This window comes from Salvelinus fontinalis, chromosome 2 (genome assembly GCF_029448725.1).
Source record: "Salvelinus fontinalis isolate EN_2023a chromosome 2, ASM2944872v1, whole genome shotgun sequence".
NCBI lineage: Eukaryota > Metazoa > Chordata > Actinopteri > Salmoniformes > Salmonidae > Salvelinus > Salvelinus fontinalis.
Genome location: NC_074666.1, coordinates 95,188,416 through 95,204,252, shown reverse-complemented (window position 1 = coordinate 95,204,252; position 15,837 = coordinate 95,188,416). Strand labels below are relative to the sequence as shown.

The window sequence follows — 15,837 nt, the reverse complement described above, 5'->3', positions numbered from 1 at the left end:
TTTTAACTCATCTGTCCATAGAACGTTCTTTTAACTCATCTGTCTATAGAACGTTCTTTTAACTCATCTGTCCATAGAACGTTCTTTTAACTCATCTGTCCATAGAACGTTCTTTTAACTCATCTGTCTATAGAACGTTCTTTTAACCCATCTGTCCATAGAACGTAATTTTAACTCATCTGTCCATAGAACGTTCTTTAACTCATCTGTCTATAGAACGTTCTTTTAACTCATCTGTCCATAGAACGTTCTTTTAACCCATCTGTCCATAGAACGTTCTTTTAACCCATCTGTCCATAGAACGTTCTTTTAACCCATCTGTCCATAGAACGTTCTTTTAACCCATCTGTCCATAGAACGTTCTTTTAACTCATCTGTCCATAGAACGTTCTTTTAACTCATCTGTCCATAGAACGTTCTTTTAACTCATCTGTCCATAGAACGTTCTTTTAACTCATCTGTCCATAGAACGTTCTTTTAACTCATCTGTCCATAGAACGTTCTTTAACTCATCCAGTTATTTAGTGTAAAGGGGGGCAATACTTTTTTGAAACAGGAATTTGGTGTTACATAACTTTGTTAATTAAATAAATAAAATAATAAAATATATTTTTTGTTATTTGTAAACTCAGGTTTATCTAATATTATGTTTTGGTTGAATATCTGCTAACATTCCGTATCAAAGACATGTAAATAAATCCTAAAGGGGAGAAATCCACTGTGTTTCTCCAGCCAACACTCCCAGGTGAAGGAGTCGTCTCAGCCACTGGGTGGGGGAGGCGGGAGAGAGATGGAGGTGGGAGGGGAGGAGGGAGGAGAAGGGGAGGTGACACTGCGTTATGAGAGAGACCTGGTCCACAAACTGAAGCTGCTCCGACACGAGCTGTCGCTACAGCAACCACAGGCCGGACACTGTCGCATAGAGGTGTCACGAGACGAGATCTTTGAGGTATGGACATATATACACACACACACTCATACACACACTCATACACACACACACACACACATACCCACACACAGACAGACACACACACACATACACACATACCCACACACACACACACACACACACACACACACACATACCCACACACAGACAGACACACACACACATACACACATACCCACACACACCCACACACACACACACACACACACACACACACACACACACACACACACACACACACACACACAGACACACACACACACACACACAGACACACACACACACCCTTACTTTTATAGGCATGCCTACACAATTTAAGATGGATTTTTCTTCAGGTTATATTGTCTTTAATTGTGTGTGTGTGTGTGTGTGCGTGTGTGTGTGTGTGTGTGTGTGTGTGTGTGTGTGTGTAGGAGTCTTATCGTCAGATCATGAAGATGAGACCCAAGGATCTGAAGAAGCGACTGATGGTGAAGTTTAGAGGAGAGGAAGGACTGGACTACGGAGGAGTGGCAAGGTGACAGTCTGTTGTACGAACGTTGGATTGTGGTTACGTTGCGATGACGTTGCGATGACGTTGTTTTCTGGTTGTGGCGGGTGGCCATACCTGCTGTGTACAGGGTAGGAAATTAACACCCACCACCCAAAAGATTGGCATTGGCGGGTAAGAATGTCTATTTCACCAGCCACGTTGGCATTTGGGAACATTTTGTATTATTTTGATCCAAAGCCCACGTTTCCCTAAAGAATATAAAAGATGAATCAGTGATTTGTATTTCCTGCAACTTTCTGAAGAAGTTTACGACATGGTAATCCCTGTCTACCACGTAGCTGGACATGGTAATCCCAATCTACCACGTAGCTGGACATGGGAGGCCCTGTCTACCACGTAGCTGGACATGGTAATCCCAATCTACCACGTAGCTGGACATGGTAGTCCCAATCTACCACGTAGCTGGACATGGTAATCCCAATCTACCACGTAGCTGGACATGGTAATCCCAATCTACCACGTAGCTGGACATGGTAATCCCAATCTACCACGTAGCTGGACATGGTAATCCCAATCTACCACGTAGCTGGACATGGTAATCCCAATCTACCACGTAGCTGGACATGGTAATCCCAATCTACCACGTAGCTGGACATGGGAGGCCCTGTCTACCACGTAGCTGGACATGGTAATCCCAATCTACCACGTAGCTGGACATGGTAATCCCAATCTACCACGTAGCTGGACATGGTAATCCCAATCTACCACGTAGCTGGACATGGGAGTCCCTGTCTACCACGTTGGTTAACCAGTTAGCTGGACATGGGAGGCCCTGTCTACCACGTTGTTTAAACCAGTTAGCTGGACATGGGAGGCCCTGTCTACCACGTTGGTTAACCAGTTAGCTGGACATGGGAGTCCCTGTCTACCACGTAGCTGGACATGGGAGTCCCTGTCTACCACGTTGGTTAACCAGTTAGCTGGACATGGGAGGCCCTGTCTACCACGTTGTTTAACCAGTTAGCTGGACATGGGAGTCCCTGTCTACCACGTTGTTTAACCAGTTAGCTGGACATGGGAGTCCCTGTCTACCACGTTGGTTAACCAGTTAGCTGGACATGGGAGGCCCTGTCTACCACGTTGTTTAACCAGTTAGCTGGACATGGGAGTCCCTGTCTACCACGTTGTTTAACCAGTTAGCTGGACATGGGAGTCCCTGTCTACCACGTTGTTTAACCAGTTAGCTGGACATGGGAGGCCCTGTCTACCACGTTGTTTAAACCAGTTAGCTGGACATGGGAGGCCCTGTCTACCATGTTGTTTAAACCAGTTAGCTGGACATGGGAGGCCCTGTCTACCACGTTGTTTAACCAGTTAGCTGGACATGGGAGTCCCTGTCTACCATGTTGGTTAACCAGTTGCTAGGTGCAGAAACACCACCAGTCAAACACCAGTCTGCTGTGGTAACATTGTAATAACATTGTATTATGGTTATACAGGGAGTGGCTGTACCTGCTGCGGTAACGTTGTAATAACGTTGTATTATGGTTATAAAGGGAGTGGCTGTACCTGCTGTGGTAACGTTGTAATAACGTTGTATTATGGTTATACAGGGAGTGGCTGTACCTGCTGTGGTAACATTGTAATAACGTTGTATTATGGTTATACAGGGAGTGGCTGTACCTGCTGCGGTAACGTTGTAATAACGTTGTATTATGGTTATAAAGGGAGTGGCTGTACCTGCTGTGGTAACGTTGTAATAACGTTGTATTATGGTTATACAGGGAGTGGCTGTACCTGCTGTGGTAACATTGTAATAACGTTGTATTATGGTTATAAAGGGAGTGGCTGTACCTGCTGTGGTAACGTTGTAATAACGTTGTATTATGGTTATACAGGGAGTGGCTGTACCTGCTGTGGTAACATTGTAATAACGTTGTATTATGGTTATATAGGGAGTGGCTGTACCTGCTGTGGTAACATTGTAATAACATTGTATTATGGTTATACAGGGAGTGGCTGTACCTGCTATGGTAACATTGTAATAACGTTGTATTATGGTTATAAAGGGAGTGGCTGTACCTGCTATGGTAACGTTGTAATAACGTTGTATTATGGTTATACAGGGAGTGGCTGTACCTGCTGCGGTAACATTGTAATAACGTTGTATTATGGTTATAAAGGGAGTGGCTGTACCTGCTGTGGTAACGTTGTAATAACGTTGTATTATGGTTATACAGGGAGTGGCTGTACCTGCTGTGGTAACATTGTAATAACGTTGTATTATGGTTATATAGGGAGTGGCTGTACCTGCTGTGGTAACATTGTAATAACATTGTATTATGGTTATACAGGGAGTGGCTGTACCTGCTATGGTAACATTGTAATACTGTTGTATTATGGTTATACAGGGAGTGGCTGTACCTGCTGCGGTAACATTGTAATAACGTTGTATTATGGTTATACAGGGAGTGGCTGTACCTGCTGCGGTAACATTGTAATAACGTTGTATTATGGTTATACAGGGAGTGGCTGTACCTGCTGTGGTAACATTGTAATAACGTTGTATTATGGTTATACAGGGAGTGGCTGTACCTGCTGTGGTAACATTGTAATAACGTTGTATTATGGTTATACAGGGAGTGGCTGTACCTGCTGCGGTAACGTTGTAATAACGTTGTATTATGGTTATACAGGGAGTGGCTGTACCTGCTATGGTAACGTTGTAATAACGTTGTATTATGGTTTTACAGGGAGTGGCTGTACCTGCTGAGGTAACGTTGTAATAACGTTGTATTATGGTTATACAGGGAGTGGCTGTACCTGCTGTGCCATGAGATGTTGAACCCGTACTACGGCCTGTTCCAGTACTCAACAGACAACATTTACACACTACAGATCAACCCTGACTCCTCTATCAACCCTGTGAGTACACACACTACAGATCAACCCTGACTCCTCTATCAACCCTGTGAGTACACACACTACAGATCAACCCTGACTCCTCTATCAACCCTGTGAGTACACCCACACTACAGATCAACCCTGTGAGTACACACACTACAGATCAACCCTGACTCCTCTATCAACCCTGTGAGTACACCCACACTACAGATCAACCCTGTGAGTACACACACTACAGATCAATCCTGTGAGTACACACACTACAGATCAACCCTGACTCCTCTATCAACCCTGTGAGTACACACACACTACAGATCAACCCTGTGAGTACACACACACTACAGATCAACCCTGACTCCTCTATCAACCCTGTGAGTACACACACACTACAGATCAATCCTGTGAGTACACACACACTACAGATCAATCCTGTGAGTACACACACACTACAGATCAACCCTGACTCCTCTATCAACCCTGTGAGTACACACACACTACAGATCAATCCTGTGAGTACACACACTACAGATCAACCCTGTGAGTACACACACACTACAGATCAACCCTGACTCTATCAACCCTGTGAGTACTGATGATGATGGTGGTGTGTGTATAGGACCACCTGTCGTATTTCCACTTTGTGGGTCGTGTGATGGGCCTGGCAGTGTTCCATAGTCACTATATCAACGGAGGCTTCACCCTGCCCTTCTACAAGCAGCTGCTGGGGAAACCTATTATGCTACAAGACCTGGAGACCACTGATCCTGAACTACACAAGAGTCTGGTCTGGATACTGTGAGTACCACACACTAGTAATTACACAAGAGTCTGGTCTGGATACTGTGAGTACCACACACTAGTAATTACACAAGAGTCTGGTCTGGATACTGTGAGTACCACACACTAGTAATTACACAAGAGTCTGGTCTGGATACTGTGAGTACCACACACTAGTAATTACACAAGAGTCTGGTCTGGATACTGTGAGTACCACACACTAGTAATTACACAAGAGTCTGGTCTGGATACTGTGAGTACCACACACTAGTAATTACACAAGAGTCTGGTCTGGATACTGTGAGTACCACACACTAGTAATTACACTAGCTTTACTGACCCTGAACTACACAAGAGTCTGGATACTGTGAGTACCACACACTAGTAATTACACTACCTTTACTGACCCTGGACTACACAAGAGTCTGGATACTGTGAGTACCACACACTAGTAATTACACTAGCTTTACTGACTCTGGACTACACAAGAGTCTGGTGTGGATAATGTGAGTACCACACACTAGTAATTACACTAGCTTTACTGACCCTGAACTACACAAGAGTCTGGATACTGTGAGTACCACACACTAGTAATTACACTACCTTTACTGACCCTGGACTACACAAGAGTCTGGATACTGTGAGTACCACACACTAGTAATTACACTAGCTTTACTGACCCTGGACTAGACAAGAGTCTGGTCTGGATACTGTGAGTACCACACACTAGTAATTACACTAGCTTTACTGACCCTGGACTAGACAAGAGTCTGGATACTGTGAGTACCACACACTAGTAAATACACTAGCTTTACTGACCCTGGACTAGACAAGAGTCTGGTCTGGATACTGTGAGTACCACACACTAGTAATTACACTAGCTTTACTGACCCTGGACTAGACAAGAGTCTGGTGTGGATACTGTGAGTACCATACACTAGTAATTACACTAGCTTTACTGACTCTGGACTACACAAGAGTCTGGATACTGTGAGTACCACACACTAGTAAATACACTAGCTTTACTGACCCTGGACTAGACAAGAGTCTGGATACTGTGAGTACCACACACTAGTAAATACACTAGCTTTACTGACCCTGGACTAGACAAGAGTCTGGATACTGTGAGTACCACACACTAGTAATTACAGCAGTGTCTCTTCGTATTACAATGTTATCTCTGTGTGTCTGTGTGTGTGTGTGTGTGTGTGTGTGTGTGTGTGTGTGTGTGTGTGTGTGTGTGTGTGTGTGTGTGTGTGTGTAGGGAGAATGACATCTCGTCGGTTCTAGATCATACGTTCTGCGTGGAACACAGTGCCTTCGGGAAGTTCCTTCAACATGAGCTGAAACCCAACGGCCAGAACCTCCCGGTAACCGAGGACAACAAGAAGGAGTACGTGAAGCTGTATGTCACCTGGAGGTTTATGAGGGGGATCGAGGCTCAGTTCTTAGCTCTGCAGAAAGGATTCAGTCAACTGATTCCTCAGCACCTCCTCAAACCGTTCGACCACAAGGAGCTGGAGGTACCTGTCTGTTATACTGGTCTGCCTGTCTGCCTGTTATACCTGTCTGTTATACCTGTCTGTCTGCCTGCCTGTTATACTGGTCTGCCTGTCTGTCTGTTATACCTGTCTGTTATACCTGTCTGCCTGTCTGTCTGTCTGCCTGTTTTACCTGTCTGTTATACCTGTCTGCCTGTTATACCTGTCTGCCTGTCTGTCTGTTATACCTGTCTGTTATACCTGTCTGCCTGTCTGTCTGTTATACCTGTCTGCCTGTCTGTCTGTTATACCTGTCTGCCTGTCTGTCTGTTTTACCTGTCTGCCTGTCTGTCTGTTATACCTGTCTGTTATGCCTGTCTGTCTGTTATACCTGTCTGTTATGCCTGTCTGCCTGTCTGTCTGTTATACCTGTCTGCCTGTCTGTTTTACCTGTCTGTCTGCCTGTCATGACTGTCTGTTATACCTGTCTGCCTGTCTGTCTGTTATACCTGTCTGTCTGCCTGTCATGACTGTCTGTTATACCTGTCTGTTATACCTGCCTGTCTGTCTGCATGTCTGTTATACCTGTCTGGCTGTCTGTTATACCTGGCTGTCTGCCTGTCATAACTGTCTGCCTGCCTGTCTGTTATACCTGTCTGCCTGTTTGCCTGGCTGTCTGTCTGTTACAGTTGAAGTCAGAAGTTTACATAGATCTTAGCCAAATACATTTAAACTCAGTTTTTCACAATTCCTGACATTTAATCCTGGTACAAATTCCCTGTTTTAGGTCAGTTAGGATCACCACTTTATTTTAATAATGTGAAATTTCAGAATAATAGTAGAGAGAATGATTTATTTCAGCTTTTATTTCTTTCATCACATTCCCAGTGGGTCAGAAGTTTGCAATCACTCAATTAGTATTTGGTAGCATTGCCTTTAAATTGTTTAACTTGTGTCAAATGTTTCGGGTAGCCTTCCACAAGCTTCCCACAATAAGTTGGGTCAATTTTGGCCCATTCCTCCTGACAGAGCTGGTGTAACTGAATCAGGTTTGTAGGCCGTCTTGCTCGCAAACGTTTTTTCAGTTCTGCCCACACATTTTCTATAGGGTTGAGGTCAGGGCTTTGTGATGGCCACTCCAATACCTTGACTTTGTTGTCCTTAAGCAGTTTTGCCACAATTTTGGAAGTATGCTTGGGGTCATTGTCCATTTGGACAATACTTGTGTACTATTGTTTGTACAGATGAACGTGGTACCTTCAGGCGTTTGGAAATTGCTCCCAAGGATGAACCAGACTTGTGGAGGTCTACAATTTGTTTTCTGAGGTCTTGGCTAATTTATTTTGATTTTCCCATGATGTCAAGCAAAGAGACACTGAGTTTGAAGGTGGGCCTTGAAATACATCCACAGGTACACCTCCAATTGACTCAAATTATGTCAATTAGCCTATCAGAAGCTTCTAAAGATATGACAACATATTCTGGAATTTTCCAAGATGTATATTAAAGGCACAGTCAACTTAGTGTATGTAAACTTCTGACCCACTGCAATTGTGATACAGCGAATTATAAGTGAAATAATCTGTAAACAATTGTTGGATAAATTACTTGTGTCATGCACAAAGTAGATGTCCTAACCGACTTGCCTAAACTATAGTTTGTTAACAAGAAATTTGTAGAGTGGTTGAAAAACGAGTTTTAATGAATCCAACCTAAGTGTGTGTAAACTTCCTACTTCAACTGTATACCTGTCTGTCTGTTTCTGCCTTCCTGGCTGGCTGTTATACCTGCCTCTCCTCTCTAATTGATAATCTGGGGCCTATCTAACTCTCTCTCCCTGTCTCTCTCTCTAGTGTATAATCGGAGGCCTGTCTCCCTGTCTCTCTCTCTAGTGTATAATCGGAGGCCTGTCTCCCTGTCTCTCTCTCTAGTGTATAATCGGAGGCCTGTCTCCCTCTCTCTCTCTAGTGTATAATCGGAGGCCTGTCTCCCTGTCTCTCTCTAGTGTATAATCGGAGGCCTGTCTCCCTCTCTCTCTCTAGTGTATAATCGGAGGCCTGTCTCCCTGTCTCTCTCTAGTGTATAATCAGAGGCCTGTCTCCCTGTCTCTCTCTCTAGTGTATAATCAGAGGCCTGTCTCCCTGTCTCTCTCTAGTGTATAATCAAAGGCCTGTCTCCCTGTCTCTCTCTCTAGTGTATAATCGGAGGCCTGTCTCTCTCTAGTGTATAATCGGAGGCCTGTCTCCCTGTCTCTCTCTCTAGTGTATAATCAGAGGCCTGTCTCCCTGTCTCTCTCTCTCTAGTGTATAATCGGAGGCCTGTCTCCCTGTCTCTCTCTCTAGTTGATAATCGGAGGCCTGTCTCCCTGTCTCTCTCTCTAGTGTATAATCGGAGGCCTGTCTCCCTGTCTCTCTCTAGTGTATAATCGGAGGCCTGTCTCCCTGTCTCTCTCTAGTGTATAATCAAAGGCCTGTCTCCCTGTCTCTCTCTCTAGTGTATAATCGGAGGCCTGTCTCTCTCTAGTGTATAATCGGAGGCCTGTCTCCCTGTCTCTCTCTCTAGTGTATAATCGGAGGCCTGTCTCCCTGTCTCTCTCTAGTGTATAATCAAAGGCCTGTCTCCCTGTCTCTCTCTCTAGTGTATAATCGGAGGCCTGTCTCTCTCTAGTGTATAATCGGAGGCCTGTCTCCCTGTCTCTCTCTCTAGTGTATAATCAGAGGCCTGTCTCCCTGTCTCTCTCTCTCTAGTGTATAATCGGAGGCCTGTCTCCCTGTCTCTCTCTCTAGTTGATAATCGGAGGCCTGTCTCCCTGTCTTTCTCTCTAGTGTATAATCGGAGGCCTGTCTCCCTGTCTCTCTCTCTAGTGTATAATCGGAGGCCTGTCTCTCTCTAGTATATAATCGGAGGCCTGTCTCCCTGTCTCTCTCTCTAGTGTATAATCGGAGGCCTGTCTCCCTGTCTCTCTCTCTAGTTGATCATCGGAGGCCTGTCTCTCTCTAGTATATAATCGGAGGCCTGTCTCCCTGTCTCTCTCTCTAGTGTATAATCGGAGGCCTGTCTCCCTGTCTCTCTCTCTAGTTGATCATCGGAGGCCTGGGGAAGATAGACCTGGCAGATTGGAAGTCAAACACCCGTTTGAAGCACTGTGCTGTAGACAGTAATGTGGTTTGCTGGTTCTGGGAGGCGGTAGAGAGCTTCACTGAGGAGAGGAGAGGACGACTACTGCAGTTTGTTACCGGTTCTACCAGAGTTCCACTACAGGGATTCAAGGCACTACAGGGTGGGTCACACGCACACCCCGCATCACGCACTATTAACAAAGAACAGTGATAACTAGAATGTGTTCTAGAACAGCTATAACTAGAATGTGTTCTAGAACAGCTATAACTAGAATGTGTTCTAGAACAGCTATAACTAGAATGTGTTCTAGAACAGTGATAACTAGAATGTGTTCTAGAACAGCTATAACTAGAATGTGTTCTAGAACAGTGATAACTAGAATGTGTTCTAGAACAGCTATAACTAGAATGTGTTCTAGAACAGCTATAACTAGAATGTGTTCTAGAACAGTGATAACTAGAATGTGTTCTAGAACAGTGATAACTAGAATGTGTTCTAGAACAGTGATAACTAGAATGTGTTCTAGAACAGTGATAACTAGAATGTGTTCTAGAACAGTGATAACTAGAATGTGTTCTAGAACAGTGATAACTAGAATGTGTTCTAGAACAGTGATAACTAGAATGTGTTCTAGAACAGTGATAACTAGAATGTGTTCTAGAACAGTGATAACTAGAATGTGTTCTAGAACAGTGATAACTAGAATGTGTTCTAGAACAGTGATAACTAGAATGTGTTGTACATCAGTGATGTTGGTGTTCTAGAACAGTGATAACTAGAATGTGTGTGTGTTCTAGAACAGTGATAACTAGAATGTGTGTGTGTGTTCTAGAACAGTGATAACTAGAATGTGTGTGTGTTCTAGAACAGTGATAACTAGAATGTGTGTGTGTGTTCTAGAACAGTGATAACTAGAATGTGTGTGTGTTCTAGAACAGTGATAACTAGAATGTGTGTGTGTGTTCTAGAACAGTGATAACTAGAATGTGTGTTCTAGAACAGTGATAACTAGAATGTGTGTGTGTGTTCTAGAACAGTGATAACTAGAATGTGTGTGTGTGTTCTAGAACAGTGATAACTAGAATGTGTGTGTGTGTTCTAGAACAGTGATAACTAGAATGTGTGTGTGTGTTCTAGAACAGTGATAACTAGAATGTGTGTGTGTGTTCTAGAACAGTGATAACTAGAATGTGTGTGTGTGTTCTAGAACAGTGATAACTAGAATGTGTGTGTGTGTTCTAGAACAGTGATAACTAGAATGTGTGTGTGTGTTCTAGAACAGTGATAACTAGAATGTGTTCTAGAACAGTGATAACTAGAATGTGTTCTAGAACAGTGATAACTAGAATGTGTTGTACATCAGTAATGTTGGTGGTCTAGAACAGTGATAACTAGAATGTGTTGTACATCAGTAATGTTGGTGGTCTAGAACAGTGATAACTAGAATGTGTTCTAGAACAGTGATAACTAGAATGTGTTGTACATCAGTAATGTTGGTGGTCTAGAACAGTGATAACTAGAATGTGTTCTAGAACAGTGATAACTAGAATGTGTTGTACATCAGTAATGTTGGTGTTCTAGAACAGTGATAACTAGAATTTGTTCTAGAACAGCTATAACTAGAATGTGTTCTAGAACAGTGATAACTAGAATGTGTTCTAGAACAGTGATAACTAGAATGTGTTCTAGAACAGTGATAACTAGAATGTGTTCTAGAACAGTGATAACTAGAATGTGTTCTAGAACAGTGATAACTAGAATGTGTTCTAGAACAGTGATAACTAGAATGTGTTCTAGAACAGTGATAACTAGAATGTGTTGTACATCAGTAATGTTGGTGTTCTAGAACAGTGATAACTAGAATTTGTTCTAGAACAGCTATAACTAGAATGTGTTCTAGAACAGTGATAACTAGAATGTGTTCTAGAACAGTGATAACTAGAATGTGTTCTAGAACAGTGATAACTAGAATGTGTTCTAGAACAGTGATAACTAGAATGTGTTGTACATCAGTAATGTTGGTGGTCTAGAACAGTGATAACTAGAATGTGTTCTAGAACAGTGATAACTAGAATGTGTTGTACATCAGTAATGTTGGTGTTCTAGAACAGTGATAACTAGAATTTGTTCTAGAACAGCTATAACTAGAATGTGTTCTAGAACAGTGATAACTAGAATGTGTTCTAGAACAGTGATAACTAGAATGTGTTCTAGAACAGTGATAACTAGAATGTGTTCTAGAACAGTGATAACTAGAATGTGTTCTAGAACAGTGATAACTAGAATGTGTTCTAGAACAGTGATAACTAGAATGTGTTGTACATCAGTAATGTTGGTGGTCTAGAACAGTGATAACTAGAATGTGTTCTAGAACAGTGATAACTAGAATGTGTTGTACATCAGTAATGTTGGTGTTCTAGAACAGTGATAACTAGAATTTGTTCTAGAACAGCTATAACTAGAATGTGTTCTAGAACAGTGATAACTAGAATGTGTTCTAGAACAGTGATAACTAGAATGTGTTCTAGAACAGTGATAACTAGAATGTGTTCTAGAACAGTGATAACTAGAATGTGTTCTAGAACAGTGATAACTAGAATGTGTTCTAGAACAGTGATAACTAGAATGTGTTCTAGAACAGTGATAACTAGAATGTGTTGTACATCAGTAATGTTGGTGTTCTAGAACAGTGATAACTAGAATTTGTTCTAGAACAGCTATAACTAGAATGTGTTCTAGAACAGTGATAACTAGAATGTGTTCTAGAACAGTGATAACTAGAATGTGTTCTAGAACAGTGATAACTAGAATGTGTTCTAGAACAGTGATAACTAGAATGTGTTCTAGAACAGTGATAACTAGAATGTGTTCTAGAACAGTGATAACTAGAATGTGTTCTAGAACAGTGATAACTAGAATGTGTTGTACATCAGTGATGTTGGTGTTCTAGAACAGTGATAACTAGAATGTGTGTGTGTTCTAGAACAGTGATAACTAGAATGTGTGTGTGTGTTCTAGAACAGTGATAACTAGAATGTGTTGTACATCAGTAATGTTGGTGGTCTAGAACAGTGATAACTAGAATGTGTTCTAGAACAGTGATAACTAGAATGTGTTGTACATCAGTAATGTTGGTGTTCTAGAACAGTGATAACTAGAATTTGTTCTAGAACAGCTATAACTAGAATGTGTTCTAGAACAGTGATAACTAGAATGTGTTCTAGAACAGTGATAACTAGAATGTGTTCTAGAACAGTGATAACTAGAATGTGTTCTAGAACAGTGATAACTAGAATGTGTTCTAGAACAGTGATAACTAGAATGTGTTCTAGAACAGTGATAACTAGAATGTGTTGTACATCAGTAATGTTGGTGTTCTAGAACAGTGATAACTAGAATTTGTTCTAGAACAGCTATAACTAGAATGTGTTCTAGAACAGTGATAACTAGAATGTGTTCTAGAACAGTGATAACTAGAATGTGTTCTAGAACAGTGATAACTAGAATGTGTTCTAGAACAGTGATAACTAGAATGTGTTCTAGAACAGTGATAACTAGAATGTGTTCTAGAACAGTGATAACTAGAATGTGTTCTAGAACAGTGATAACTAGAATGTGTTGTACATCAGTGATGTTGGTGTTCTAGAACAGTGATAACTAGAATGTGTGTGTGTTCTAGAACAGTGATAACTAGAATGTGTGTGTGTGTTCTAGAACAGTGATAACTAGAATGTGTGTGTGTTCTAGAACAGTGATAACTAGAATGTGTGTGTGTGTTCTAGAACAGTGATAACTAGAATGTGTGTGTGTGTTCTAGAACAGTGATAACTAGAATGTGTGTGTGTGTTCTAGAACAGTGATAACTAGAATGTGTGTGTGTGTTCTAGAACAGTGATAACTAGAATGTGTGTTCTAGAACAGTGATAACTAGAATGTGTGTGTGTGTTCTAGAACAGTGATAACTAGAATGTGTGTGTGTGTTCTAGAACAGTGATAACTAGAATGTGTGTGTGTGTTCTAGAACAGTGATAACTAGAATGTGTGTGTGTGTTCTAGAACAGTGATAACTAGAATGTGTGTGTGTGTTCTAGAACAGTGATAACTAGAATGTGTGTGTGTGTTCTAGAACAGTGATAACTAGAATGTGTGTGTGTGTTCTAGAACAGTGATAACTAGAATGTGTGTGTGTGTTCTAGAACAGTGATAACTAGAATGTGTTCTAGAACAGTGATACCTAGAATGTGTGTGTGTTCTAGAACTGTGATAACTAGAATGTGTGTGTGTTCTAGAACAGTGATACTAGAATGTGTGTGTGTTCTAGAACAGTGATAACTAGAATGTGTTCTAGAACAGTGATAACTAGAATGTGTGTGTGTTCTAGAACAGTGATAACTAGAATGTGTGTGTGTTCTAGAACAGTGATAACTAGAATGTGTTGTACATCAGTGATGTTGGTGTTCTAGAACAGTGATAACTAGAATGTGTGTGTGTTCTAGAATAGTGATAACTAGAATGTGTGTGTGTTCTAGAACAGTGATAACTAGAATGTGTGTGTGTTCTAGAACAGTGATAACTAAAATGTGTGTGTGTTCTAGAACAGTGATAACTAGAATGTGTGTGTGTTCTAGAACAGTGATAACTAGAATGTGTGTGTGTTCTAGAACAGTGATAACTAGAATGTGTGTGTGTAAGGTTCTACAGGTTCAGCAGGCCCAAGGCTGTTCACCATCCATCTGATAGAGGCCAACACAGACAACCTACCCAAGGCACACACATGGTAAGAACACACACACACACACACACACACACACACACACACACACACACTTTCAAAGAACCATGGCTTTAACACACTGCCCACGGACATGCTGACCAGACAGCATCAGATACATGGTCTACACATACTGAGACAGAGAGGTGCTGTTTCACTGTCCAGACAGCATCAGATACATGGTCTACACATACTGAGACAGCATCAGATACATGGTCTACACATACTGAGACAGCATCAGATACATGGACTACACATACTGAGACAGAGAGGTGCTGTTTCACTGTCCAGACAGCATCAGATACATGGTCTACACATACTGAGACAGAGAGGAGCTGTTTCACTGTCCAGACAGCATCAGATACATGGGCTACACATACTGAGACAGCATCAGATACATGGTCTACACATACTGAGACAGCATCAGATACATGGACTACACATACTGAGACAGAGAGGTGCTGTTTCACTGTCCAGACAGCATCAGATACATGGTCTACACATACTGAGACAGAGAGGAGCTGTTTCACTGTCCAGACAGCATCAGATACATGGTCTACACATACTGAGACAGCATCAGATACATGGTCTACACATACTGAGACAGCATCAGATACATGGACTACACATACTGAGACAGAGAGGTGCTGTTTCACTGTCCAGACAGCATCAGATACATGGACTACACATACTGAGACAGAGAGGTGCTGTTTCACTGTCCAGACAGCATCAGATACATGGTCTACACATACTGAGACAGCATCAGATACATGGTCTACACATACTGAGACAGAGAGGAGCTGTTTCACTGTCCAGACAGCATCAGATACATGGACTACACATACTGAGACAGAGAGGTGCTGTTTCACTGTCCAGACAGCATCAGATACATGGACTACACATACTGAGACAGCACCAGATACATGGTCTACACATACTGAGACAGCATCAGATACATGGACTACACATACTGAGACAGAGAGGAGCTGTTTCACTGTCCAGACAGCATCAGATACATGGTCTACACATACTGAGACAGAGAGGTGCTGTTTCACTGTCCAGACAGCATCAGATACATGGACTACACATACTGAGACAGCATCAGATACATGGTCTACACATACTGAGACAGCATCAGATACATGGTCTACACATACTGAGACAGAGAGGAGCTGTTTCACTGTCCAGACAGCATCAGAAACATGGTCTACACATACTGAGACAGCATCAGATACATGGTCTACACATACTGAGACAGCATCAGATACATGGTCTACACATACTGAGACAGAGAGGAGCTGTTTCACTGTCCAGACAGCACCAGATACATGGTCTACAC

General features: G+C 42.2%; 1 protein-coding gene across 2 annotated transcripts in view; it reads left to right on the top strand.

Moving 5' to 3' along the window:
• Positions 1-15,837, top strand: part of LOC129832338 (E3 ubiquitin-protein ligase SMURF1-like) — a 54,709-nt gene that overhangs the window by 26,988 nt on the left and 11,884 nt on the right. Inside the window, exons 10-16 of one of the 2 annotated variants that reach the window (XM_055896347.1) lie at positions 733-949; positions 1,366-1,469; positions 4,256-4,370; positions 4,966-5,144; positions 6,391-6,649; positions 9,686-9,887; positions 14,429-14,504. In XM_055896347.1, coding sequence (XP_055752322.1) covers positions 733-949; positions 1,366-1,469; positions 4,256-4,370; positions 4,966-5,144; positions 6,391-6,649; positions 9,686-9,887; positions 14,429-14,504 — 1,152 coding nt within the window. Of the gene's footprint in view, positions 1-732; positions 950-1,365; positions 1,470-4,255; positions 4,371-4,965; positions 5,145-6,390; positions 6,650-9,685; positions 9,888-14,419; positions 14,505-15,837 lie in introns of both variants that reach the window. The other variant, XM_055896338.1, reaches the window with a different exon arrangement.